The sequence below is a fragment of the Eptesicus fuscus genome, chromosome 9, assembly GCF_027574615.1.
Source record: "Eptesicus fuscus isolate TK198812 chromosome 9, DD_ASM_mEF_20220401, whole genome shotgun sequence".
NCBI lineage: Eukaryota > Metazoa > Chordata > Mammalia > Chiroptera > Vespertilionidae > Eptesicus > Eptesicus fuscus.
The window spans coordinates 15,951,293-15,977,963 of NC_072481.1; the positions used below are offsets into that span (position 1 = coordinate 15,951,293).

The 26,671-nt window shown below is 55.2% G+C and overlaps 1 protein-coding gene across 2 annotated transcripts; it reads right to left on the minus strand.

The window, feature by feature from the left end:
* Positions 1–83: 83 nt before the first annotated feature.
* CRYBG2 (crystallin beta-gamma domain containing 2) lies at positions 84–23,013 on the minus strand. Of its 2 annotated transcripts, XM_054721259.1 has the most exons (21): positions 22,957–23,004; positions 18,589–18,639; positions 15,656–18,134; positions 15,201–15,248; positions 14,998–15,110; positions 14,701–14,830; positions 12,356–12,495; positions 11,409–11,535; positions 11,151–11,186; positions 10,675–10,811; positions 10,390–10,516; positions 9,954–10,093; positions 9,745–9,871; positions 9,220–9,252; positions 8,983–9,095; positions 6,240–6,369; positions 4,590–4,729; positions 4,073–4,196; positions 2,219–2,377; positions 364–523; positions 84–267 (listed from the first exon to the last, which is right to left on the minus strand). In XM_054721259.1, exons 3-21 carry the CDS (start codon positions 18,077–18,079, stop codon positions 179–181), a joined length of 4,497 nt encoding a protein of 1,498 aa, XP_054577234.1. In that variant the 5' UTR covers positions 18,080–18,134; positions 18,589–18,639; positions 22,957–23,004; the 3' UTR covers positions 84–178. The 2 variants fall into 2 exon arrangements, with proteins under 2 accessions (XP_054577234.1, XP_008146269.3); XM_008148047.3 differs by lacking the exon at positions 18,589–18,639 and having other exon boundaries at positions 22,957–23,013.
* Between the last annotated feature and the right edge of the window lie 3,658 nt (positions 23,014–26,671).

The window sequence follows — 26,671 nt, forward strand, 5'->3', positions numbered from 1 at the left end:
GCATGTAGGGTGACCAAGGCAGGTGAAGGCATCCTCACCCCCCTCCCAAATACCAAGTGCACAGAGAGGAGGATACCCAGGAGGATATTAGAAAACAACTCATATTCCACAACAACAACAAACACTTATAAAAACATTCCACCCCAGAGAACGCCTCCAGGGCTGGGAGGGTGGAGTGTCAAAGCACATGAACAGTCCAGATCTGAGAAGCCCTGTCCTTGGCCGGCTCCCACAGCACCACATGGTCCCGGTCGTAGCCCCGGCCACCTGGGCAGGAGGAAGAGATGGGGAGAGAGATGGTCAGAGCAAGCTGGGGACTCCACTGCCCTCGGGTGCCTTCTCCCACACACATCCCCACCTTACCCTTCACATCCAGGATCCGACCTTCAAACATCTGGCTGCAGATGTGGCCCGATTCGTTGATGCTCCACGTCTGACGGGGCAGGCGGCTCTCGGCCCACAGCACCACCTTGGAGCCTGCGCTGGGGGGCCCAATCACCTGCAGGCTCATGGTGGGGGCCACCTGAGGCCCCCAGGAGGTCATCAGGCACTGTTCCTCTCCACAGGGACCCCACCAAAGAAAGACACCCCTGACACACCCAGCTTTAAATCCTTATGGATTGTGACCCTGGGCAAATCTCTTAATCCTCCTAAACTTTGGTTTCCTTGGAGATGGGAATCCCCGAGTGCGGGTTGTTGTGAGGGTGAGAAGTCATAAAAGGGCTGGAAAACTGTTAGTTCCTCCAGGAAACCTTCCATGACGGACTCTCAAAACACAGGCTTTCGCATCAGACAAGCCTCGACAGACGCACCTATGGGCTGTGTGACTTCCCGCCACTTACTTGCATTCTCTGCTCTCAGCTTTCCTACCCTGTAAAATGGAGAGTCAAATAGAATCTGCCCACAGTACCCTCTGAGGACTAAAGAGGCATGCATGTGAAGGGCTTAGCATGGCACCTGGCACATAGCCAGTGTTCCCTTTCATTCTAAGTCAAGGACAAACCCTTTCAATAGCCTGTCGGGATCCGCACTCCCATAACCTTTCTGATATCACCTGCTACTTCCTTCTTCACTCCCTTCACTCTAGTCACCCAGGTGGCCTTGCTAGTCCTAGGAAATGCCAGGCATGCTCCTACCTCAGGGCCTTTGCACTTACAGTCCCCTCTGCTTGGAACACTCTTCCCTCAGGTACCTGTATGGCTGCCTCTTCAATCGCCATCGCCCCACAAAGGGCTCTCCCTGTCAGAGCTACTGATATTGCCTATTCCTTTTACCCGTTCACTGTTTCTCTATTGCGGCAATTTTCACCCGGTGTGTCACAAGAATTTTTGAAACATGCAACACCTGACTATGTAGTCAGGGCCACTGACCTCTTTTCCCTTAGGCTGTCAAATAAAAAATGACAACAGCCAACACAACCATAGCCGTCTGGTGTGAATGCCCTGTCTTAAACCATAAATATATAGATCATATAACAGAGTTGCATCTTATTGGTCAGGCCACCTAATAAGGTTGCCTTCGATTCGTCAATTCTTGATACCGGAAACCCTTATATACAAGTATAGGCAAATGTGTGTGTGTTTTTTAAAGTCGCTCTGGAGCAAAAAGGATAGGTAATTACTATTATTATTATTTGTTGGTAAATCAATCAAAATGATATCTATTTTTTGTCAGGTCAGCAAAAAATGTATTTTTGGGTGTGCCACAGAACTTTAGTAGTTTACGTGTGCCGTGAGATGAAAAAGGCTGAAAATGGCTGTTCTGTTGCATCATCTAAGGTGCTAAAGTGTTTTACTCAGTTAAGTTGTTTCTGCCACTCCCCACCAGGATGTTCGCTTCCGGAGGGCAAGAGTCGTTTCTGTCTTCTCAACGCTGTATTCCCAGCCAGAACAAGGCCTGGCACACAATAGGTGCTCAGGAGATGTTTGTGGGGTGAATCTATCATTACTACTAGGACCCGAGTTCTGTCACAGGGTTTCAGCGCGGGGAAGTCCCTTGGAAGCATCTGGTTCAATGCCCCTGTTTTGCAGATGAGGGACCGAGGCCCAGAGAAGAGTATAAATTGCGCAGGGGTGGATGCACAGCCTGCATTCTCCACTCCCCAGGGTCTCAGTGTCTGAGTGTGTCTCTCTGACCCACGGGTGGGTCCTGTTACTGGCTGGTGCGTCTGTGAATGCCCGGGGCCCTGGTGTCCTTGCCTCAGCCACCAAACCAGTACCTGGTTCTTCAGCAGCCCATCTTCGTAGTACCAGATGCAGCTACCTCCAGCTCCAGGTTCAGAAACCACCACACGGCCCGCCTTCATGTCTTCCACGTGGTCTGGCACTGCCAGGAAGCCCCCCAGTGCCACATTCCAGAGGCGGAAATAAGCCCGGCGCTGGTGAGTGGAGGGAGCTGTGAGTCAGGGCTCCCCGGGCAGAGATGCTCCCACCTGGGCTCCCAACACCCATAATTCTGGACCCCCCAGCATCCCAAGCTCCAAAGCCCTCATTCCTGCCCCTAAACCACCCTTGGCCCTCCCTTAAGTCGCCCCTTGTTTCCCGCACAAATACCAAAGCCCCACCGGAGCACACACCCACACCCACACAGTTCCATGTCCACAGACACCCACAGACGTGTGCGGAGGGACACGCTGGCAGATGCACCCAGGGTCCACGTGGTTGCACAGAGGTTTGCAGCAGAGACAAACACACAGATCCTCAGAGCCACGCAAACTCACACATCCTAACCGGTGCACGGGTCGCCCAGCCTACTCCGCCCAGGCACCTGTGTTTGCTAAAAGGATGGATGCGTGAAGGTATTCAGAAGTGCGCCCTCCCCCCCCCCCCCCCCGCCCCATGCTAAAGAGGAACCGCGGCGCGGCAGACACTGCGCTGCCCGTGGTCAGGTCAGGCTCTGCCTCTAACCAGCTGGGCACCTCGGACACCGGTGACGGCCGTAACAGTAATAAGAACCGCAGCTGATGTTTGTTGGGTGTTTACCCACTGCAGCACTGTACTAAGGACTTCACATACATTACTTGTCCTCAGTCCTCAAACCAACTCCATCGTATGCATTACCCCCGTTTTAACGATGAGGAAACTGAGGGCCATGGAAGTACAGTGCCTGCCCAAGATTGCAGAGCAAATCCTTGTCCACTTCTCTCCCCATCTGTACAATGCGGGCGTTGGAGATAACCTCCGAGACTTCTCCTCGCACTGATGTTCTAAGAGTCTGTGCATGTAGGGACCACACAACATCCTCGCACAAAGACACACACACTCTCAACAGGCCACAGGCACGTGGAGTCACACACACACAAACCACAGGTCACCGACACAGACACATGGACACAAATGACTGCACAGACACAGAAATGCCCTCCGACAGCACGTGCGCGCGCACACACACACACACACACACACACACACACAGATCCCAGGGCCATGCCTCCACATTAACGCACGGGTAAGAAATCAGACGCATGGCCAGACATGTGGAATCAGAGTTGCCCAAAGTGAGGTGTGCTTACTACCTGAGATATTTTTACTCCTACATGGGTAAACTTATTGTTAAAAATTTAATGGCAGCCCTAGCTGGTTTGGCTCAGTGAATAGAGCTTCAGCCAGCAGATTAAAGGGTCCCGGGTTCGACTCTGGTCAAGGGCACATGCCCAGGTTGTGGGCTCAATCCCCAGTAGGGGGCATGCAGGAGGCAGCTGATCAGTGATTCTCATCATGGATGTTTCTATCTCTCTCTCCCTCTCCCTTCCTCTCTGAAATCAATAAAAATATTTTCTAAAAAAAATTTAATGGCAGTAAAAAAAAAAATTTAATGGTAATGTATTTATTTCCTATTAATGAAAAATCAGCCATCCACATCAAACCCATGACTTTATGACTATTATTCCTTAGGATAAGGAGAGAGTAGGAACAAATGGTGCTGATTTAGAAACAAATATTAAGTAGATAATGGTTCAAGAGGAATGACGATGTGGCGAAAATTGTGATAAAAGCACCAAAATGCTGAGTTTGGGAAACACACAGATAGACACACCCCCAGATGGACACACTCAACCTGACGTGCTACCCACCTGCTTGATGGGGTAGAGGGAGCCCACCCTCTGAGTCCCGCTGTAGGTCAGCCAGTTCGTGATCTCGCAACTGCCCACCAGCCACTGGCGGCCCCGGAAGTCGCTGTGTTCACACAGCACCCAGCTGGGCCCAGCAAGTGCCAGAGGCACAGACGGACAGACAGACAGACAGACAGACAGACAGGTGGAGAAGAAGGCACAAATGTCAGAACTTTCTCCACCTCCCTTTCTCTCCTGCTGGGACTCCTCTGCCTGGGGTTAGGGTCCCAGGGTGAGAGAGGGAGGCTGGGAAGTAGATTGAGGTTTGCAGGGCAGAGGAGGGTCCTGAAGAGCCCCTTCCCCCCTGAGCTGGGGTCCAAGCCTGAGGATCAATGACCCTCCTCAGTCCACCTCTCCCTCCCTCCTGGCTGGGAGGGGAGGGAACCCACCCTCTGAGTCCCCTCAGGGAAGAAGCCTGAAACCAGCCTTCACTTACTAACAGCCCCCAACCCCCTGTGCCGCCCCACAACCCACTCACGTGCCCCCCTGGATCCGCACGGACAGCACATAGTTGTTGAAACCCTCGGCTTGCAGACTCCGCACCTCTCCATTGAGCTCAATCTCCTTCCCCTCGAAGCACTCCAGTCCATACAGAAAAATGGAGGGCTCTGAAAAGTGCTGGGGCCCAGGGCATTGGGAAGGGTTGAAACCATGGCAGCCTTGGCCCCAAACTCAGCCCCCTGACTCCCAGATGGGTACTCAGGCCTTCTTTCCCTCCTGAGCTGCACCCCACAGGGCTCCTGACTCCTGCACACTGCCGGCTGGGTCCCCCAGACTCTCAGAGGCAGCATGTGCCAGACTAGGCCCCCCAATGCCCCCAACCCTTCTCCCCAGTAAATGGCACTTCTAAGAATAGTATACTAATAATACTGCTAATTACAGCAGTTCTCATATATTTGAGGCTTACCTCATGCCAGATTCTGTGCTAAGCACTTTACCTGATCTCATTCTAACTTCTCAACAACCCTATAAGGTAGGTGCTGTTACCATCCCTGCTTAGCAGAGGGGAGACTGAGGCTGGAGAAGATTAACCCCCAAAGCTGGGCTTCAGAACCAGGTCTATCTGCCCTCAGAGCCCAGAGAGTAGTTGTAAAGAGCTTGGACTCGGGAGTTGGGCTGCCTCAGGGAGATCCTGGCTCTGCCTGTTACCAGCTGTGTGACCTGGAGCAAGTCACATGACCTCTCTGGGCCTCAGTTTTCACATCTGGAAAAGGGAGATGGGAATAGTAACAAACCGTATAGGGTTGTGGTAAGGACTGAATGCCTTAGTATATGGAAAGCCTTTTTTTAAAAAAGATATATATATATATATATATATATATATATATATATTTTTTTTTTTTTTAAGTTTAAGAGAGGAAGAGAGAGGGAGAGAGATAGAAACATCAATGATGAGAGAGAATCATTGATCGGCTGCCTCCTGCATGCCCCACACTGGGAACTGAGCCCACAACCTGGGCATGTGCCCTGACTGGGAATAAAACCGCGACTGCCTTGTTCATAGGTCGACGCTCAACCACTGAGCCATGCCGGCCGGGCTGAAAGCCTTCTTTAAAAAGCCGGAGCGTGGGCTCTGAGCGTGGCGTGTGTCCAGTAGACCTCAGCTGCTCGGCTCGTGCTGCCACTGCTGGCCCACCCAGGGCGGGTCACCAAGTCCTACAGACGTGAGCTCTTTCATGTGGCCCGTGTCACTGCTCTCCACCTCTCCCCTGGTCCAGGACATCATGATGTATTCTGGCTTACTGTCTTAACCCACCCCTGTCTTATAACAGTATTATAACAGTATTATAACAATATTATAACAGTACTATACTGTCTTAACCCCATGCCTTGACCCACCCCTCTTCTCTCCGCACGACAGCAGAGCCATCTTGTGACCCTGGGTTTCTTGAATGGGGGCTGTGTCCGATTTATGTCATTGTTCCTAGGACCTATCTTGGCAGGTACTCGAAAAGTCTCTAGTAAGTTGAACTGGCTTTGAAGCCCTGGGTTAGGGGGACCTGGGGAAAGTTCTGAGGAAGACAGGACTCAAGCCCAACAGCCCACTGCACAGTGACAGGAGGCCTGGGACACCCCCGGCAGCACCCCCTGCCTCAGAGACTGCCTGGAACTGAACAGGGGTACTCACCAGGGGTACCTTCCGGAGGGAGCCCAGGACTGTGGAGGCCAGACAGCCCATGGCCGTGAGAGTGGGGAACTCGCCCTCGGAGAGAATGTGCTGGTCACCCTCAAAGTTCTCCTCATCAAACAGGATCCAGCTGGGGGAGGGGAGGGGATGGGGACATGAGTGGGTGGGGACTTGAGCCTGCCCAGGCCCCCGAGATACAGCAGAGTGGATGCAGACTTGATCATGACCCCCTGATCCAGGGGAAGCCACGGATGAGCAGGCACGGCAGCAGCAGTGACTAAGGTCAGACTTCAAAAAGGACTGACTGAAATTAATTGCCCCTAAGAAGGGAAATTTGGTAACATCAAGCAAAACTATATATACAATTACCCAGTAATCTTATTTCTTAGAATCTATCCCAAGGACCCCCTCCAAAAACATTTGCAAACACGACCACTCATTACAGCACTGTTTGCAATGGCAAAAAGTGGAGGCAGCCCACATGTCCATGAGTAGGGGATTGGCTGAATACACTAAGAATGTGGAGTATAGCCCTAGCTGGTTTGGCTCAGTGCATAGAGCGTCGGCCTATGGACTGAAGGGTCCCGGGTTCAATTCTGGTCAAGGGCACATGCCCAGGTTTCGGGCTTAATCCCCAGTGTGGGGGATGTGGGGGCCGCCAATCAATCATTCTCTCTCATCATTGATGTTTCTATCTCTCTCTCCCTCTCCCTTTCTCTCTGAAGTCAATTAAAAAAAAGAAAAGAGCCCTAGCTTGTTTGGCTCAGTGGATAGAGCATCTTCCTGCGGACTGAAGGGTCCCAGGTTCAATTCCAGTCAAGGGCACATGCCCAGGTTTCGGGCTCAATCCCCAGTAGGGGGCATGTAGGAGGCAGCCAATCAATGATTCTCTCTCATCATTGATGTTTCTATCTCTCTTCCTCTCTGAAATAATAAAAAAAAAAAATGTATAAAAAAAAAGAAAGAAAAGAATGTGGAGTATAATATAGCAGTAAAAAGGAATGAGGATGATCTCTTAAAGATATATAAAGTGATATAGAAAGTTTTACCTAAATTTATGAATGTATATTTACTTATATCTTCAAAATGAAACAATGGATGAGTAAACTAAACACCAAAAACAGTCATCTAGAGGGGAGGGAGGGGAAAAGGTAGCAGGGACAGAGACAGAAGGTGATGTGTTTTTTTGTTCTTGTTGTTTTTTAAAGATATTTAAATGTAGCCCGGCCTGTGTAGCTCAGCGGTTGAACGTGGAGCCAGGAACCAAGAGGCCATCAGTCAGGGTACATGCCCAGGTTGCGGGCTCCGTCCCCTGTGGGGGGCTGCTGACTGATGAAGTTTCTAAAACCATTAGGTGAACGGTAAATGGGAAATCTTATGATGCTGGGATCTTAATATCTTTACAAGTGGGATAAGCAGCCCTAGCCAGTTTGGCTCAGTGGATAGAGCGTCGGCCTGCGGCCCGAAGGGTCCTGAGTTCAATTCCCGTCAAGGGCATGTACCTCAGTTGCAGGCTCCTCCCCGGTCTGGGCCCTGGTCAGGGCTCGTACAGGAAGCAACCAATCGATGTGAGAGAGCATCAATGTTTCTCTCTGTCTTTCCCTCTCTTCCACTCTCTCTAAAAAATCAATGGAAAAATATCCTCAGGTGAGGATTTAAAAAAAAAAAAAAAAAAAAAGTGGGACTAGCAGACGCAGGTCTCCGGATGCTATCTGTGCAGTGGAAGCTCACCATGCCATCTAACACCCTCAGTCTCATCAAGCCTCCCTATCTGCCAGGTTACAGGAAATGTGCGGGACAGAGGAACAAGTTAAAAGACACCCCGAGGAAGCAGTCAGCCAAATACAGAAGATAGGAAATGTACAGGGCAAATTACGGGGGTTCTTCAAACAAATTAATGGTATAAAACAAAATGAAGAGGAGAGGGGCTTGTTATACACTGGAGACCAAACCGACCAAATGCAAAGTGTGGATCTGGTTTGGATTCTAAAAAAAACAAACCAATTTTAAAAAGCATTGTTTGAGACAACAGAAGAAATTTAAACATGGGCTGGGTATTAGATATTAATTATTGTTAATTTTATTAGATGCTATAATAACTTGTGGTTATATGTGCGTATGAGGGAGGGGTCCTTTCTTATTAGAGATACATGTGGAAGTATTTACCTGTGCAATATTATGTTGGGTCTGGAATTTTAAATATTCCACTAAAAAAAAAAAAAAAAAAGGCAGAGGGACGGATGAATCAAGATTGGGGTTCTTGCCGAAACCGGTTTGGCTCAGTGGATAGAGCCTCGGCCTGCAGACTGAGGGGTCCCAGGTTCGATTCCGGTCAAGGGCATGCACCTTGGTTGCGGGCACATCCCCAGTGGGAGGGTGTGCAGGAGGCAGCTGATGGATGTTTCTCTCTCATCGATGTTTCTGGCTCTCTATCCCTCTCTCTTCCTCTCTGTAAAAAATCAATAAAATATATTTTAAAAAAAAGATTGGGGTTCTTTATACTATACTATCTAGTAGTTTTACATTTCCATTAAAACTTCATTTTGCTTTGTTTAACATTGAATGCTTCAGGACAGAATAGCTAATTTCAAGGAAGCCAGAGTAAGGACATCGTTTGAAATAAAGGCCCTCTCCTGCAGCCTGGACTTCCACACTGAGCGAAAGCTTCCGGGCAGGTTCGTCCTGTCTCCGCACTCACCCCCCCACATCCAAGCCTCCTCCTCACCCTCTCCCACACCCTCACCTGCCACCGTGGACGCGGCAGGACTGGGGCTGGAAAGAGGCGGGCAGAGAGGCCTGGTCATCCTCGAAGGAGATGTGGTCTCCCAGGAAGTCGGGGCCCGAGAAAAGCTGAATCTGAGGGCAGAGAGGGAATAGATGGAGTGAAGGAGGGGCGATGGAGTGAGCGGACTGAATGGGGAACAGGGGGAGAGATTTGAAATGAGGGAAGAGGTGGCATAGGGCCCCACCAGCTCCTCACCTTAGAGATAAAGTGCAGATTTTGCTCCTCGACCTGAAGGGAGAGACCAAAGTTTCAAGACTTAAGGAGGGTACCGGCCGCTAGCCTCAGTTCCTCTGGTTTCAAAATTCCCAACGCCAGCTCGGCTGGGGTGGCCCAGTGGTTGGGCGTCAACCTAAGAACCAGGAGGTCATGGTCGGATTCCCGGTCAGGGCACATGCCTGGGTTGCGGGCTCCATTCCCAGTGCGGGGCGTGCAGGAGGCAGCCGATCAATGATTCTCTCTCATCATTGATGGCTCTCTCTCTCTCCCTCTCCCTTTCTCTCTGAAATCAATGAAAATAAAAAAATAAAAAATAATAAATTTCCAAACCCAGCCTTAGCTCTCCCAAGTTTGAAATCTGCATTAGCCCCGCCCCTCCTCGGAGGCCCCGCCCCCTCCGCGCAGCTCGGAGCAGGGTCCCCCCGGTACCAGAGCTGAGGTGGGCGCACCCCAGACTCCAAGCACCACCTCCCCGAGGCCCGGCCTTCGGCCACCGCCACGCACCTGCAGCACCGGCTGCAGCGAGGCGAGGGCGCTGTTGCCTGCGCCCCAGTCGTCGCAGTTGCGGTACACGCCCTTCTCCAGCACGTACTGCTCCCCGGAGAAGCCCGCCTCCTGATAGGCCACCCACCTACGGAAGGGGCGCGCGGGTCAGCGGGGCGGCGCCGGCCCCTCCGCTGGGCCCGCCCCCGGCCCGCCCCGCTGTCACTCACACGCCGCTGAGCACGTGGATAGCCTGCGTGTGGGGGCCGTGTCCCGCCAGCTCCACGTCCGGCAGGGCCTCGCTCACCTCCACGCCGTGCCCCTCGAAGTCCACGGCCTCAAACAGCACCACGGCCGGGTCCGCGAAGTCCTGGGCCCCAGGGACAGTCAGGCGTGTCCCGCCCACCCACGGAAACCCCTGGGGGTCACCAGACCTCAGGGAGGCCGACCCGAGGGGCTCTGGGGTGAGGTGACCCGTGTGGCCTGGGGAAAAGCAGCAGGAGGGGGAGAACTAGACCTCAGGGAGCGCTTCAGGGGCTCTGGGGAACAGGGAGATGGAACACAGATTCTTCTCCCAACAAACTGAACGGGGCGGGGGGGGGGGGGTCAGTGGGGAGGGTATGGCTGTGGCTGGGAGCAGAGGGATGGCCAATTGCCCTTGCTTACCGTCCGGATGACCCGCAGGGAGGTCAGCGTCTCGTCATAGCCTCCCCAGTGTGACCAGTCAGGGTATTCCCCCTCCTCCAGCAGATACTGGTGGCCCCGGAAGCCTTCCTTCTCATAGCCAACCCAGCTTGGGGAGGGCGGAGGCAGACAGACAGACGCAGTCACAGGAGGCCCCTGGATGTGTGAGGCTGCTGCCCCCACTCCCGGGCGGCCAGGTCATGCCCCACTCCCAGGGTAGAGGCCAGCGGGGAGGCTAAGGCAGAAGGAAGGGTCCTGAGTCCTCACCAGCCTCCAAGAACTCGCAGGGACCCAACAGAGGCCAGCTGGGGGCTGTGGCTGTCCTCCGGCTGCTGCAGGTTGTAGATGTCTCGGCTCACTTCCCAGCTCTGGCCTTGAAAGCCTGGGGCCTCATACACCACAGCCTGGGGGAGAGGGATGGTGGTGTCGGTGCGGAGTGATCTGGACCCAAACACACCCAGCCAGCCCAGGATGGCTCTGCCCAGCGTCAGCCCCTAGCCAAGCCCTCCCGCTCCCTCACGGAGCTCCAGGCCCTAACTCCCGTCTCTTCTCTGACCTCTGACCTGGTTCTTACACATCAAAAGCCATTTCCCAGTGAATCCATTAGGTTCCATCCTCCAAGCCCCAGCTTCGGGCTCCCAGGACCCTCCTCTCCTGTCCTCCAGCTCAGGCCACAGTAGCCACCACACACAGACACACAACCCACCCAAAGGCCCTTTTGACCCAGAAGCCCAGACTCTTACCTTGGGCTCCCCTGGCTTCTCCACTCTTGGGCAGCCCTGCAGAGGAGACAGAGCTGAGCCACCAGCCCAGAGGTGGGGGAAGGCAGATGGGGCTGGTGGCCTAGGATTGGCTTGATCCTGAGACTCCAAAAATGGCCAAACCCCCGCCTCTTGGGGTAATCCCACCTCCCCTCCAATCCCATTCCCAGTAGGAGCTCCCAGGCCCTGCCTTTCCCTCAGACTGCAGGACAAGGCTACCTGGGGCCACCTATTCCTTACCAATCTCAGGGGCTTCAAGGAGCCCACGCTGGGGTCGGATGTACCCCAGTCCTTGGAGGTGGGATACTCTCCAGGCTCCAGGATGCAGGGAGTGTCTTCAAAGAAGGGTTTGGGGTACAGCAGCCACCTGGGGGAGGCAGAGAGGTGGCTGGACCCCAGATACCCAGGGACACAGGCTGGTGGATGGGAGGGAAGGTTTAGAGAGGAGAAGGAGGTTTTGGGGGAGAGGCCTCTGTCCAGGGGACTCTGGAGGACACTTGAGACCCCCATAGTCTTGCCCAGTAGCCACTCCACCAGTGTCCCTTCCTCTGGCCTGGCCCTCCCTCATTCCACACAGCAGCTGGAGAGTTCTTTCTTGTGCACAGACCTGCTTAAAGGTCCCCAGTAATTTCCTGTTGGCCTCTCTGCACAAAGAGGCCCTTCCGTCTGTCCCCCTACCTTCCTCCTGGGCCTCACAGCTCCCTGTTTGCTGCTTCCTCTGACCGGACTGAATTTTCAAAGCTTAGGTCTCTCACCTCTGGGCCTTTGCAAGTGTTGTTCCCGTTTCTAGAGATACTCTTTCCCCTGTTCACTCAATCAACAGATATTTAGGGGCATCCATCCCATGCCAGGCTCTGCTTTATGCAGGAAGGACTCCGAGTAAACCATACATGCACAACCCCAGCCCTCAGGGACCTATTCTTCTGGGCCAACTCCTCCCAGCAGAGGCGTCTCCTCCTCCTGGAAGGCTTCTGTGACCTCAGGCTGGTTCGGTGCTTTTCTGTGCTCCCACAGCTCCGTGCTCCCCCTCCTGGAACCCTGAATTGCCGCTGTCTGCTTACTTCCCTGTCCCCATCAGTAGACTGAGCACTTCTTGAGGCCAGGAACTGTATCCTTTTGCTTATGTGTCCCCAGCGCCCAGCACAGTGAATGGTAAGTGAAGGGATTCCAGAACAGCCCAGACTCACAGTCCTGCAGACACAGCGGCAGATGCCACCTGCAGGGGCCTCTTCAGGCTGTGGGGGTCCTCCAAGGACTTGGTTAGCTTCACTTGCTCCCCCTGGAGACCCTCCTCGGAGTACAGGCTGATCTCGGGGGTAATGTAGCCCTGCAAAAGAGGGGTGGAAAAATGAAGTGTAAAACGCCACCCCTCAGAGACTACCCCCTTCCGTACCTGCTTCCCCAAGTCTGCCCAGCCGGGGCTCCGGGGGGCTTCTGGGAAGACTTTGTGACTCTCTCCCCAGAAGCCAGGAGATAGTCTGGGATGTATTCTTAAGGTTGACCAGACAACCCAAGACCAAAGCCCTTGCTGGTCCCGCCCTGAACCTTGGGGATCTGAGACCAAAGTTCTCAGCAAGAGCCTGCCAAGTACCATGCCCTCCGCCTTCCCTCTGGGTAACCTGGCTTCCAGCCTGGTGGAGGGACAGGTGGGGTGGACAGCTGCTTCCAGAGGTCTAACTTTGATCATTCTTTTATGTACGATCCCTGCCTCTGTTCAGACTGGCTCTGCCTGCACCTCCTCCCGGCAAGCAGCAGGTCCTCTCTGCATTCTGGGTGTTTCTTCCTCACCAGGACCATTTTCATGGACTCACTCCTTTATCAGGTGTTTATGAAGCACCTACTGAGTGCAAGGCACTGTGCTTGGGGCACGTCCTACCCATCTCACTTACTCCTCTCAGAGGGAGTTATTACTCCATTCACAGACTAGGAAAGTGAGTCTCAGTGGCGTTAAGCAGCCTGCCCGAGGGACACAACCTGTAAGCCAGGCGTCCTCAAACTACGGCCCGCGGGCCACATGCGGGTGTTTTTGCTGTTTTGTTTTTTTACTTCAAAATAAGATATGTGCAGTGTGCATAGGAATTTGTTCATAGTTTTTTTTAGACTATAGTCCGGCCCTCCAACGGTCTGAGGGACAGTGAACTGGCCCCTGTTTAAAAAGTTTGAGGACCCCTGCTGTAAGCAGTAGGGCCAAGAACAGAGCAGTTCAGGTTCTGTTCACCCAGCACCTTCTATGTGTTCAATGCTGGATTAACAAAGGAATCCAGGTCCACCTGACTTCAAAGCCCCTGTTTTTTCTCTTGTACCTCATTACCTCCCACACAGTGATGACTTTATTGTGAGAAGATCACAATAAATTGTCCACAAACATTTCTGTGTTTCTGGAGAGGCTTTGAAAACGCCCCTCCTTTGCATGGTTGGGCTACTGCCCTAGTTAAGAATCATCAGCTCTCGTATTCTCGTACCAGGAGGGCTGCAACAGCTCTGGACTCAGAGTTATTCCTCCTCTCATTAAAAACAAAACAAAACAGCCCAGCCGGCATGGCTCAGTGGCTGAGCATCAATCTATGAACCAGGAGGTCATGGTTCAATTCCCGGTCAGGTCACGATCCCCAGCGGGAGGTATGCAGGAGGCAGCCAGTCAATGATCCTCTCTCATCATTGATGTTTCTATCTCTCTCTCTCTCTCTCCCTTCCTCTCTGAAATCAATAAAAATATATTTTAAAACAAAACAAAACGTCTGACTGGCCCTGCTTTCTCTTCTGGTTCTCCCTAGCAGCCAAGATGGTTTTGTCAAACGTAACTTTGGTAGTTTGTAAACTATCACTTCACAAATATGAAACTGTGATATTGACTATGCCTTTACAAACCACACACCCCTCCCTCAAAATTCAGAAGGGCGCCTCGGCTGGAAATCACAGCCCTTCCTCATCTGCCTGCCTCTGGGATCCCATCCAGTCTCTTCTCCTGTCCTGGCAGCCAGAGGGGTGTTCATAAACTGCTAATCTGAGTGTATGGCTTTCCTGCTCCGAACCCCATGCTGAGACCCTAGCCTGACCCTGAGGCCTGCAGGGCAGAGGTCAGAATCCTCCACTCTTCATTGCCTGGCCTGGTGGCTGGCACACAGCAGACATTATCAAGCATCCTTGAGCCAATGAATGAACAATCGTCCAGGGCACCTTGGGTCTTGCTGTGGGCCTAAGAGCCCTGGGCTCTGAGGGTCGGGGAGCACCCATTTCCACCCCCACCTGTTTCTGCTATCCTAGCGAGTCCTTCCCCAGAGGCAGCTCAAACTTCCTCGGCCTGCTTTCCCAAGCTGGGGCTTGCCTCTGCCTGCCCCTGCCTCCCCAGTCAGGCTAGCCTCCCCAGTTGGCCCCAAGGTCTGGAATCTATAGGTGAGTCCATAACAAACCCTCTTCTGCCCCTACCCAGTACGAGCTAGGATCTCTGTCCGGGAGATTCCAACTCCCTCCTCACGGCCCGGGGCCCAGGGGAGACAGGGCAACATCTGGCTCCCCACCCCAGCCCACTCACCCGGACGACTCTCCTGAGGGAGCCGATGCTTTGGGTACTCCATGCGGGCCCCGCGGCTCGGAGGTCCACATCTCCTTCAGGCAGGACCAGCTTCCGGCCCCGGAACTCTGGCTCTTCATACAGCACCCAGCTGTGGGCACAGAGACCCAGGGTCACTGGGTGGAGAGGGTGTACCCACACGGCAGGATCTCTGGGTAGCTCAGGGGGGTTCTGCCAGGTTGGCCTGGGCACTTCTCGCTGTGCTTGCTGCCCCAGGTTCCCAGGCAGGCCCCTGCCGCCTGGGCACTCTGCACTCACCAGCCTCGGACCACTCTTACGGAGGCCACGTGGGCCCAGCTGGAGGCGTCAGCGATGTCTTCCCGAACCTCCCTGCTGCTGCCTTGGCAGCCGGGCTCTGAGAAGAGGATCACCTGGACAAGACGCAGACGGGAGTCCTCAGGCTCCGTTTTGAGCTCCCACCTCCTGCTGCCCCTCCCACACACTCGCCCTCCACCCCCTACCTTTCCCGGCCTGGTGTTCAGCTTGCCCTGGGTCTTCGATGCCGGGCTCTGGAACGGAGGCAGTGATAAGAAGTCTTACAGGTTGCCTGCTTACTGCCTCCCACCACCTGCCATCCCAGGCATCCCACATCCTCCCTACTAGCCTCCGCCCCCACGGAGGGCACCACACTTGTCCCAACCCACCCTGTGCAGGAGCTGGCCCCCTATCACTCCCCTTCTCCGGCTTCCAAGAGATGGCAGCCATTAAGGTCTTGGGAATCGACCGTGCAAACGTCCTCTGTTTGGACAGGGAAACTGAGGCCCAGAGAGACGTGGCTTGCACAGGATCACACTAAGCCATACCTCAGGCCCAAACTTCTGCATCTGAAGACACTGCCTCCCAATACCATGGTCCTCACGCCATCCAAACCCTGGTGAGGCCTGGCACCCTCCCTGGCCACCACGGCCTCACTCACCCAGCCCTCAGGGGGCCTGGCGCATGGGGGCTTCTCTGGCGGCGACCTTTCACTGCAGAGCAGGGGCAGCTGTCCTGGCACCTTTCTGAGCCCTGGTGTCCCATGGGGAGGCAGAGCGGATAGTTTTGTGCCTAGTGATTCCGAGGTGGGGGCCTCCTTGGTGGCAGACACCATACCCCCAAAGAAAAGACTGCCTTCAAGACGGGAGGAGGGCCTCGTGCCCGCCTGCCGCTCTGGCCCTGGTTCCGGGTGGGAGCCCTTGGCATCTGTGACATGCTTCTTCATCATCTCCAGAGGAGAGGAAGAGGCCTGGGGGGGCCTGGCAGGGAGGAAGTCCCAGGCGGGCCCGGGCCCAGCTTTCTCCTGCCTGCGCTGGAGCTTCTCATCATCACTCAGGTAGGGGTTCTCTGGCTCCTCCTCCTCCTCCTCCTCCTCCTCCTCCTCCTCCTCCTCCTGTTCCTCCTTTTCTTCCAGTGCTGGCACCTCCTGGGGGCAGGGCCCCAGCACCCAAGGCCGGGGCTGGTCCTCCTCGATAGGAGGCAGCGTGGCATACATGGCCAGGTAGGAGGAGCGGGGGGCTCGAGGCAGCCGGTGAGTGCGGAGGATCTCAGGGGGCTCCATGCTCCGCAGGGTGTCCAGGAACATCTCCAGGTCAGCCGCCAGGGCCAGCTCCTCCTCCTCCCTCGATGGCTCCGGGAGCATCTTGTCTTCAGTGGAGTCCGGGATAAGCCGGGACTCTTGGCTGGCCTCTGCTTCCATTGGCACTGGGGCAGAGGGGCCCCCTGGGCTGGGGAGCACCTGGCCCACTGAGGAGGAGGGGGCAGGGAGAACAGCAGGACCCTGGACAACCTTATCCTCCTGGGGGAATGGGGTAGCAGGAGCAATCAGGCCTTGAACAGACTCTTCCTTGGTGAGGGAAGCACCAAAGCTGCCTTCACTGCCCTGGACAACCTCTTTTTGGGAGCTAGGCCTGTCTTCTGGGCCCTGCACAGCCTTGGTTGGTTCGGGGGACGAGGCAGCGGGAGCACTAGGAGCCTGCACAACCTCTTTCTGGGTGGGGGAGGGGTCCGCAGGAACATCAGGGCCCTGCACTATCTCCTTCTGGGTGAGGGAGAAGATAGGGACATTTTCAGAGTCCTGAACAACCTTATTCCTTGGGGAAGATGGAGCAGAAAGATTGCCTGGGCTGGAGACAGCCTTTCTTCCTGTAGGGGATGGGGGGTCTCCAGGGACCATGACAACCTCACTCCTTACCCTGGGCGTGATGGTGGCAGCAGGGGTATCTGTGAGCTCTTCCCTTTTTACAGAGGGCAGGGCCTGGGGTCCCCTGGGATCAAGAGTGGGCTGGGCCCTGGGGTGAGTGGGCACCACAGGCTGCTCAGGAAAGTGGTCTAGGCCCGGGGAGGGGGGATGGATCTGGATTCTGGGAGAAGAGGGTACCAATGCGTGGCCCTGAGGGGTGTGGAGAGGGAGCTGGGTGGGGTTGGAGGCCCCCTGCACCCTTGGCACCTTATGGGCCTTGGCATCCCGAGCTTGGCCCTGGTCTTGGTCTGGATGGGCCGCAGGGGCCTCTTGGTTCTGAGGGGGGTGAGCACCCTCGGGGATGCCTGCAGGGGCCAGGGCAGATCTGCCGTTTGGCTCTGTTGTCCCCATCTCAGGCAGCTGCCCCAGGGCTGTGCCCTCTGTACTGCCCAGACCTGGACTCCTTGACACAGAAGCCACGGGCCTGGGGAGCCGGCTACTCAGCAGCTCCAGGGCCTGACTGCGGCTGGGCGAGCCCTCAGCCCTGTGGCTCACCACCACGGCCCGGACAGCGTTGCGGCCCCTTGGCAGGGCCTCGCCCGCGAGCACTGGCTCCAAGGTCACAGAGCTGGTCACCCTTCGGTCCACATGCCCGCCCACCACCACAGTGGTCCGCACAGTGCGTGTCACCCGCCGTTCCTCATGGCTCACACACGGGTGGGGGCTCGGCTCACGGGGCCCAGGCAGGGGCACCAAAAGCTCCGCCCTGGCCCTGGCTCCCAGGCTCGCTGGCTCAGTCCTAGGGTCTTGGGAGCTGCCATCACCCTGGTCCACGGCCTCTTTGAGCCTCCTCACCAGCCTTTTCTCCTTGGGGGGTAGTGTGTACTTCCTGGAAAAGATGGGCCCGTGGCTCTGGCAGCTCTTGGAAGCAGCCCCAGGCGGGGGGGCTTGATGATTCACAGTCTCTTCTCTCCTTGCAGCGAAGCCATTGACTTTCTCTCCGCGGGGGCTGTACTCAAACGTCTCCTCCTGGGGGGCTTCCCTCCGGGCCTCTGACACCAGGGACACCTTGTGAAAGTGATGCCTCACCTCTTCCTTGGCAGGGGGCCGCTGTCGCCATGTCAGCCTGGCACTCACCACCCGGGCCTCGGCCTGAGCTGGGGGCCCACCTGCCTCCTCCATGTTGGGCCCCAGCAACCTGTCCTGCAGTGTCCTTGGCTCCCTGTGGCCCAGCTCCCTGCAGATGGTGCCAGGAAAAAGAGAGACAGGGTCAAGGGTGTGAGGGTGGCTCTCTGTAGTACAGAACAACTACCTCTGCCAAGGTCAGGCTGGGTAACCACAGGCAAGACATTTTCACCTTTTGGACCTTTGTTTCTTCATCTGTAAAATGGGCCTAATACTCTCAGCCCTCTCCCCACTTCCAGGTGATCCCCTATGCCACCGTCCTTCCATGGGTGAAGCTGTGGCCTGAGCCCGGATGGAGAGAAAGGCATATGGTCTGACCCACTGGTCTATGGAAGGGGCTGGGACTCTAGTCCTCCAGGAGCCCCAAACAGGAAAACCAGAAAGCTAAAAACGAGGCAATTGTTCTGACCCTGTTCCTGCCATTATAAGGAAAGCGAAGGAAAGACGGACTTTGGCCTTGAGCACAGCTGGTTTCCCCTGGCTCTGCCACTCACTAGCTAGATCACCTTGAGTGGCCACTCTTCCGGTTCAGGCATCGGGGCTCCAAGCCACAAAATCTATAATAATAAAAGTGTAATATGCTAATTAGACCAGACGTCCTTCCGAATGAAGCTGAGGCTGCAGGAGAAGCCCGGGTCCCGGGTGCCAGAGGAAAGCCAGTGCCGGCAGCTGGGGGAAGGAAGGCCTACTCTTGCACGAATTTCATGCACCGGGCCTCTAGTGTTATAATAAGAGTATGTGCTTCATAGGGTTATTGTCAGGATGAAATAAGAGAGAAAGAACAAAAACTCATCTTATAAACTAAAATGCTGGCTCATAAACTTCGCGGTGTCCCCTCGGAGAACTGTGAGCAAACACCAGCAGGTGTGCGTGTGTACTGGCACCAGCATGTGGTGTGACCTTCTGAGTACACCTGTGGGTCTTAGTGAAACTCCTCGGGACCCAGCACTTTGGACTGCACGCACTCTCCCTCAATGTTCTCCTCTGTGAGTGTTTCCCTCGTTGCACAGATAAAGAAACCAAGGGTCAGAGAAGAGGAGGGACTGGCCCAGGGTGATGCACCTGTAAAATTGCTAGCCGGGGTTTGAAGTCGTAGCTAAGTCCATGTCTAGGCATCTTCCCGCCTGCTCCCGAGGCCAAGGCTCTGAGCACGTCCGGCTATGCCTGTGGTCCTCTCCCGAAGAGCACCTCTTACCAGCACTCTTTTAAGGTCTTATTTCTTCCCTGAACCTCCTTGATCTCTGGGTCTCCATTACCTCCTTTCTTAAATAGGGGGTGATAATGACAACTGTCTGAGGAGACTTCTAAGCTCCCTAGGAACTCTCTGGTGAACCTGTTTTAATAGTGACAGCAGCAACAACAGCCATCTGTTGAGGGCTTACTCTGTGCCAAACTCCTTGCTAACTCCTTTACGTTCGTTGTCCTATGGAATCCTCCAAAGAACTCCATGCGTTTGACAACTCCCAAAGAATAAGGTATTAATCAATTATGAACAAACATTCCCGTTTAGCAGATGAGGGCAGGGGGAACGTTCAGAGGGGTTAAGAAACTTGCCCAGAGTAACACAGTAGCAGAGGCAAGACTTGAATGCCAGCCCTGCGTGCTTAATCACCATACAAAACTCCCTAATATATTTACCTGGTCAATTGAGATGCAGTGGTTTGGAAATGTGCTTTTAAAGGGGGTTACGCAGGCCTGGAGGGGCCATCCAGCCTCCGCTCTGACTTCCAAGTCACACTGACCAGGGCAATCCTATCCTCAGGCCCCAAGGACCAGTGAAGTCAACCTGTTCATCCCCAGCCGCAGGCCCAACCTGTCTTCAGGTCTGCTCCTCCCCTGCTCTAGGCATCCCTTAGACCGCTATCATGGAAGTTAAGACCAGAAACAGACCCATGCCGCCAGCTTCCCTCCCCCATCTCTATCTTCCTCTCTACTAAGCTGGTGGAACCCAGGACTTTGACCCTGTCCTGTGGCCCCAGCAGTGACTCAGGTTTTATGAGGGGCAGAGATGAAAGGGGCTGAGGCCTAGGGAAGCCTGGCCTGACTCAGGGACCGCTGGTAGCTATGACAGCATGTGGCCTGGCCGGGGACAGGGTCTGAGTGGCCCCAGAAAAGCCTTGTGTATGGGAAAGGTGGTGGGCCGAGGTGGAGCCCCAATCCTTTCCCAGGCAGAATTCCTGAGAGCAGGACAGTCAGACACCTTAGGCTCTGGATTCGTAGCCCTTCACTGAGGCCCTGACCCTCTCCCTAAGGAGCCCCCCTTTCATCTGACAGAACCCCTGTCCTCCTTGCTTCACCCCCTCACTGAACCCCCCCTCCCCCCAGCCTCCCCTTCATTTCTGAATAACAATAATAGCAACTGCCATTTGCTGAGATTCCCTGTCCCTAATGGCATTAATAGTAAGGGGCAAAGCCTGGGTTCTAAGTCATTTATTCGTTCATTCACTCATTCACTTATTCATCATTCAGTGTTAATTGTGTTGGGTGATGCCCTAGTCCCTGATTAGTTTCATCCAAAGCCAACTTTCCCATGAAGAGTCCAGGGAGTCCAGGGGTCAACAAATTAACATAAAAACAGGAACCACATTTGGAAGGCCCCATAGGCTTTGGCAAAGCAACAGGAAATCCGATTCAAAGGAAGCCATTGATAGTCAAATTAGATACTGTCAGTGACTTCCCAATAATCAGAATGCAATGCCTCTCTCAACCCAACCCAGCCCCTGGACAACACCCCTGAGAGACACTCATCCCACAAGCATGTGGTCATTCGCTTCTGCTTGCATACCTCTAGGGATAGGGAAGTCACCATTTGACAGTTGACCTGACCAATCCCTGGACAGTCATGACTGCTAGAATGTTCCTCAGACTATGCTGGAATCCCCCTTTTTGTCCTTGCTTTGAAGACACGCCCCAATGACCCAGGACGTCTTTCCTAGGCCAGCAGAAGTGCGCATTCCCTCTCCTCTCCAGGCCCCATATCAGAAGTGAACCTGTTGGCAGGGTAACCTGTGACCTCCGCACAAGGTGTGGGGCTGGGAAGGGAGAGGCAGAGGAAGGGGTGGAGGGGAGTGTGGGAAAGAGCCTTGTCTAACCCAACAAGTCCTGGATTCTCCCCGCTTACCTGTGAGTCACCCCCAAACTAGGCCAAACCAGTCTACAGGCCCACATCCCACAAACACATGCTGCGTCACACCGGCACGCACTGTCACGCAGCCAGCCACCAGCACGCACCCAGGGAGCAGCACAGGCACAAAAACACAGACACTTACTAGTATGTTGACTTACACAGTCAAACACACAAACATACAGAGCTCCAAACACTCAAGAGACACAGCAACACACAAGTCACAGACAGGATGGCACAAGCACACATTCACAACACACGCACACAGTCAGTTCACAGCCTACAGTCAAGCACAGACACAACCTTGAATGCATAGGCATTCCCACTTGCAGTCCCAACTGTGTCCCGCCTCCCCACCCCTATATTTGCCCATCCTGCCCCAGAAACCCTGGGCACATAGAAGGGTGATGTCCCTGGAGGTCCGCTTCCTCCTCTCTAAGGGAACCCTAGCCTTCCACCAGAGTCTGTCATTACCCACCTGGACCCAGACCAGCGGGGAGTGGCAGGTACAGCCCCAGCCGCCCAGCTAAACCTACCGCTTCTGCCCTCTCTGCCAGGCCTTTCTCCTCTACCCCTTCCCTCATTCTGCAGCCCTCTCCCCCGGCTGGGTCACCGAGCAGATCGGAGCCAGCCAAGGTCCCACATCTCCCTCTTCCTTGTCACAGGACCAGTTACCCTGCCTCCCATCCAGAGGCCTGGGCATCCCTGGCACAATGCCGCCACCTCCACCTCCACAGGATCCACTGTGGATCCTGCAGTCCGCACAGCAACCACACTCAGCCCTCCCCTGTCTGCACAGGGCCAATGAGGCCTCTGAGAGAGGCAGGATGGAGAAATGATTAGAGCACAGGCACTCGCATTCAAATTCAGGCCCCCTCGCTTTCTAGTGGACTTTGAGCAAGTGATAGAACCTCTCTGAGCCTTAGTTCCCTACTGTAATCAGGGTATGGGGGTGTGGAGCAGGAATAGTCCTACTCCATGGACGAAATAGGATTATGTTTACAAAACAAACCATAAATGACAGCCACCACCATCATTAGGAACTTTTCAGAGCCCTGTTTGAGGCCCAGTGCCCCAGGGCCATATTCACCCCTTCTTAGGTGAGCTTTAGGGGACCCACTCTTTCACCTCTGAGCCCACCAAGCAGATTTGGGAGCATCGTTTCAAAACAAATAAAAATCGAGGCTTGGGAATCTCAGTGCCCGTTCCTGTGGCCGCTGACACAGAGCCTGGTAGGTAATTATTGCTGCGGCTGAGGTGTTATTAATAAGCATCCCTGCTATTTTGGCAGCCCATCGCTCTGGAGTTCAAAGGACGATCCTATAACTACCTCATCTCCAGCTACCAAATCTACTGGACAACTCAGGGACCAGAGAGGTTAAGCAATTTGCCCCAGGACACTCAGCACCTTGGCTAGTGCCTATTCCCAGGTGGGTTCTGTGGTCGCCTGAACAGAAGCAGGGAGTGGTGGGTGTTGCTGAGGAGAAGGTGACCCCTCTCCCAGCCTCTTCATGAAGGATCGCCCCCTCCTCAGATGGACGGGGGAGGAGAACAGCAGTGGGTTCAGGAGGGAGTGAGTGGGTGAGGGGAGGGAGAGGAAGGCAAGGTGAGTGGGCAGGGGATGGCAGTCAGTTCATGCTCAGGGAGCGGAATGAATGGGCCTGGAGTTGAAGAGTCTGGAGATGAGGCAGAGACCCCAGAAAGGGCAGCCAGGCTAATTTTTCCTGCCACGGCCGCCCCATGTACTCACCGTGTGTGCTGGGACCCAGGTGTCCGGTGGGCCTGGATCTCCTGCTGCTGGGCCGTGCTCTTCTGATGCCGTGGGGCTCTTAGCCGGGGCTCCTGGGGCGGGTCAGTTGGGCACCCCGTGATGGGGCGGGGCCCCTGGGGAGGATTCAGCCAGGCCCTGAATTCCTCAGGGCAGAAGGGGTGAAGAGCTGGTTGGGCCGGTTTGGGCTCCCCACCCTCCTCCCCAGGTGTCAGCCCACGCCCCTGCAGGATGACAGTGATGTGGTAGCGGGTCCTCCTGGCAGAGGGACGCTCCGGTAGGATCTGGGCTGGCTCTGGCAGAGCTGGCCCTGGGGTGGCAGGCTTGCCCTTTGCCCCCTCTGCCTTGGGAAAGGATGCTGGGCGGGGCGGCATGTCTTCCACGGTGCTGGGTGGCTCAGGATTCAGAGGGACCTCTGGGGCCATGTATGGGGGTTGCAGGCAAGTGCAGTCTGGGGTTTCCTGTCCCAAATGTCCAGGCACTGGCACTGGGCAGGAGGGGTGCCTGGCACCAGCAGGGTCTGCTGCCGGTGCTGGGCTCTCCAGCTCCATGGAGGTATAGTTGGCCATGTCAGAGGCGCTGCCCACAGCTGGCCTCTGTAGGCGCCCCAGGGGCTGAGCGAGCCCTCCTGAGCTGTGTCGTCGCTTCCAAAGCCAGGAACCTCGGCTCCCTTCCTGAAGGTCCCATTCTGAGCGGCTCTGGGCTTGGGTCTGAGGGAAAGCAGAGGCGGGGGCCTGGTGACAGCATCTTCCCCTGGCCTCCAGGCACCCTGATCACCCTGACTGCCCTTCTTGCACAGGAGAAGCAGAGCTGCCAGGAGAGGCTGCCAGGGCCGTGAGAGCTGGGCAAAGGGCAGAGCTCCGGGAAGGCCCTTCCACACTCAACTCACCGCTCCCACTCTACAGTGAGGAAGGCGATCCAGAGAAGACACCGACATGAATAGTCACACACGAGGGCCCAACTCTCAGGTCAACTGCTGCTTCCCCTGCTGCCCTGGGGATGAGGGGCTCAGGCGCCCATGGCCTCTGCCTGCAGCCACCTCCCCAGGACCCTCCCACCTGAGATCCCCAGGCACACCTGGGCAGAGAGATGTACCTGGGACATGAGGGAGTCCGGGAAGCGGGATTCCCCTGAAAATGGGACAAGCCTGACCTGTGTCTGCTGTTTCCCTGGGGCCAAGTCTGGCTGTGGGGATAAGAGGAAAGGGCCCAGGATCCCAGACCCATAAGGACACTACCCCCTTTGTCCCCCACCCCCCAAAAACCAGTTTTCAAGGAGGTATATATGCTCTGGCAACAGAGAAGCCAAGTCTGGGTCAAAATTCCTTCTAGCAGGGACCCTTGATCCCAAATGTCTCCATTTACTCATCTGTGAAATAGGTGCAGCCTTTCACTCACAGGTGAGTGAACCCCTCAAGAGACAGAAGAGGACAATGATTCATGTGGGGGCCTGGAGCGAGGCAACCCGGGCCTGAATCCCAGCTCTGCTACTTCCTAGCTGCAATACCTCTTCATCTCAGTTTCCCCATGTGTAAAATTGGCATGAAAATAACAGTACCTGCCTCCTGGGAGTGCTGCGAAGATTTCATGAGATAATCTATGCAGAGCACGGGCACATAACGAGTGCTCAATTACGTGTTAGTAATTACGAATGGTATTCAGGACCACAGAGAGACACACGGCTGCTTGAGCCAACTCCAAGGGGAGGACACCCAGTGCTGCCCGATCCGGGGCTCAGACGGGAAAACTGTGGCCAGTAGGTTAAGTCACTGGCCCAGCATCACCCCTGGGGGCGGGAGGTGGGGGGTCCATGCCAGGAAGTGGGTTAAAAGGACAAAAGATGGGAGGGAGGTCTAGCGAAAGCAGGAAGTGTGGGAAAGGGGGTCCTGGGAACAGGCGGAGACCCTACATGCCTCCCTGGACCCCGGCATTAGGAAGCTCATGTTTCCTGAGCATCTAGACCCCATGCTGGATGTTCTACATCCATTACCTCATTTCTCACAGCAGCCCTGAGAGGCATTGTGGTCCCCATTTTGCAGATGGAGAAACTGAGGTTCAGAGGTGCGGAGTGATCTGCCCAGGTTCACCCCGTGAATAAGTGACAAAGGGAGGATTAGAGAACTCCAGTTGTCTGACTTATGAGTCAAAGTTCTCAGGACCCGCCCCCCCCCCCCCCCCCCCCCTTCCTGGCCTCCCCTGTGCATTCTCTCCTACCTTGAGGCTGACGTTGTTAGTGCTGCCCTGGCCTTGGGCCAGGTCAGGGCAACTCTGTCCACCCCAGGGCCTGAAAAGGAAGCACAGGGGGAAGGGAATGAGGTAGCCTTCTCCTCTCCCACCCCAAGACGTGACCCAGCGGCCTCCCTCACTTCTCTCAGAGCCCATAGCCTGGATGAGCTCCTGAAATCTGGGGAAGGGGAAGCAGCCTCCTCTCTGCTCCCTCCCACAACTGTCCACTCCACCCTCAAAAGACAGAGAAAGAGGGATGGGCTTGGAGAAAAGTGGGGACTGGGCCTGTATCAGGGCCAGAATACAGAAAAGAGACAGTGCCCCGATAATTCAAAAGCTCACCATTTGCTGAAGCACTCCCTATGCCAGGCTTAGCACTGGGTATTGTGCCTACATGATCTCCTTTAAGCCTCAAAATAACCCTAAAAGGTGGGTATTAGTCCCCCATTTTTCAGGTAAAGAAACTGAGGCCAGAGAGGTGAATCCTAGACTCACACGACTAATGAGCCTTGGAAGTAAGACACTAGGACCATCCCACTTCAAAGGCTGGTTGGACATCACCACACTTACGGGGGACAAGATGAGGATGTACCTCGGCTGCCTCCTCCATGCACTCTGACCCCCACCCTGGGAAATCGGCAGGAATCAGAGGCTTGTGCCTCAGTCCCATTCTCACAGCTGGTGAGAACTGAATCCAGGTGCATACACGGGATGTGTCAACATGCTACTGCAGGAGCCTCCGCAGTCCCTCCCCTGCCCTCCACATCCCTGAATCACCTACACCCCAACCCCACCTCCTCCCAAGTGGGGAAAGGGAGGAGCAGAGCCACCTGGGCCTATAGGGCAGGTTTCTGCCAGGCAGGGTAAAGGGAGAGGGCGTGTCTTCCAGCGGGGCAGGGCATGGCACTAGCAGGGTGTGGGCACCCCCCCCCCCAGGTCACCCAGGCTTCCCAGCAAAGGGTGGCTAGGCCCTCCCTGCCCCTCCCCTCTCTCTTTGGGGTGAGAGAGCAGTACCAACCCTTCCCCTCACTCTGCCTCCACCACGCCCCCATTCCTCCCAAGGTGCGCTGAAAACAGTTGTGTCCTGATAAGATCAGAACAAATTGCTGGGTAACTGAACAGTACAGACACACAAACACCCCACCCTCTCCTGGGATATAGGCCCAGGAGCTACTGGGGTCCTCGATTCCAGCTCCTAGCCACACAGAGCCTTTTCCCTGCCATTCAAACATCAGCTGCCAGTGAATGGGCTCGGAGAGGTGAATTCATTTGTTCGGGGTCACGTGGCCAGTGGCACCGGGGCTGGGACAGACGCTGGCCCCCTTGCTTGCAGGCCTTCAGTCTCTCAAGGCCACCGAGCAGCCGGGGCTTCAGGATGTGAGCTCTGGAGTCAGACTGCCTAAGCTGGTACTCCAGCTCCACCACTCCCCAGTGGTGCGGTGGACCCGGCACTTTGCCTCTCTGAACCTCCA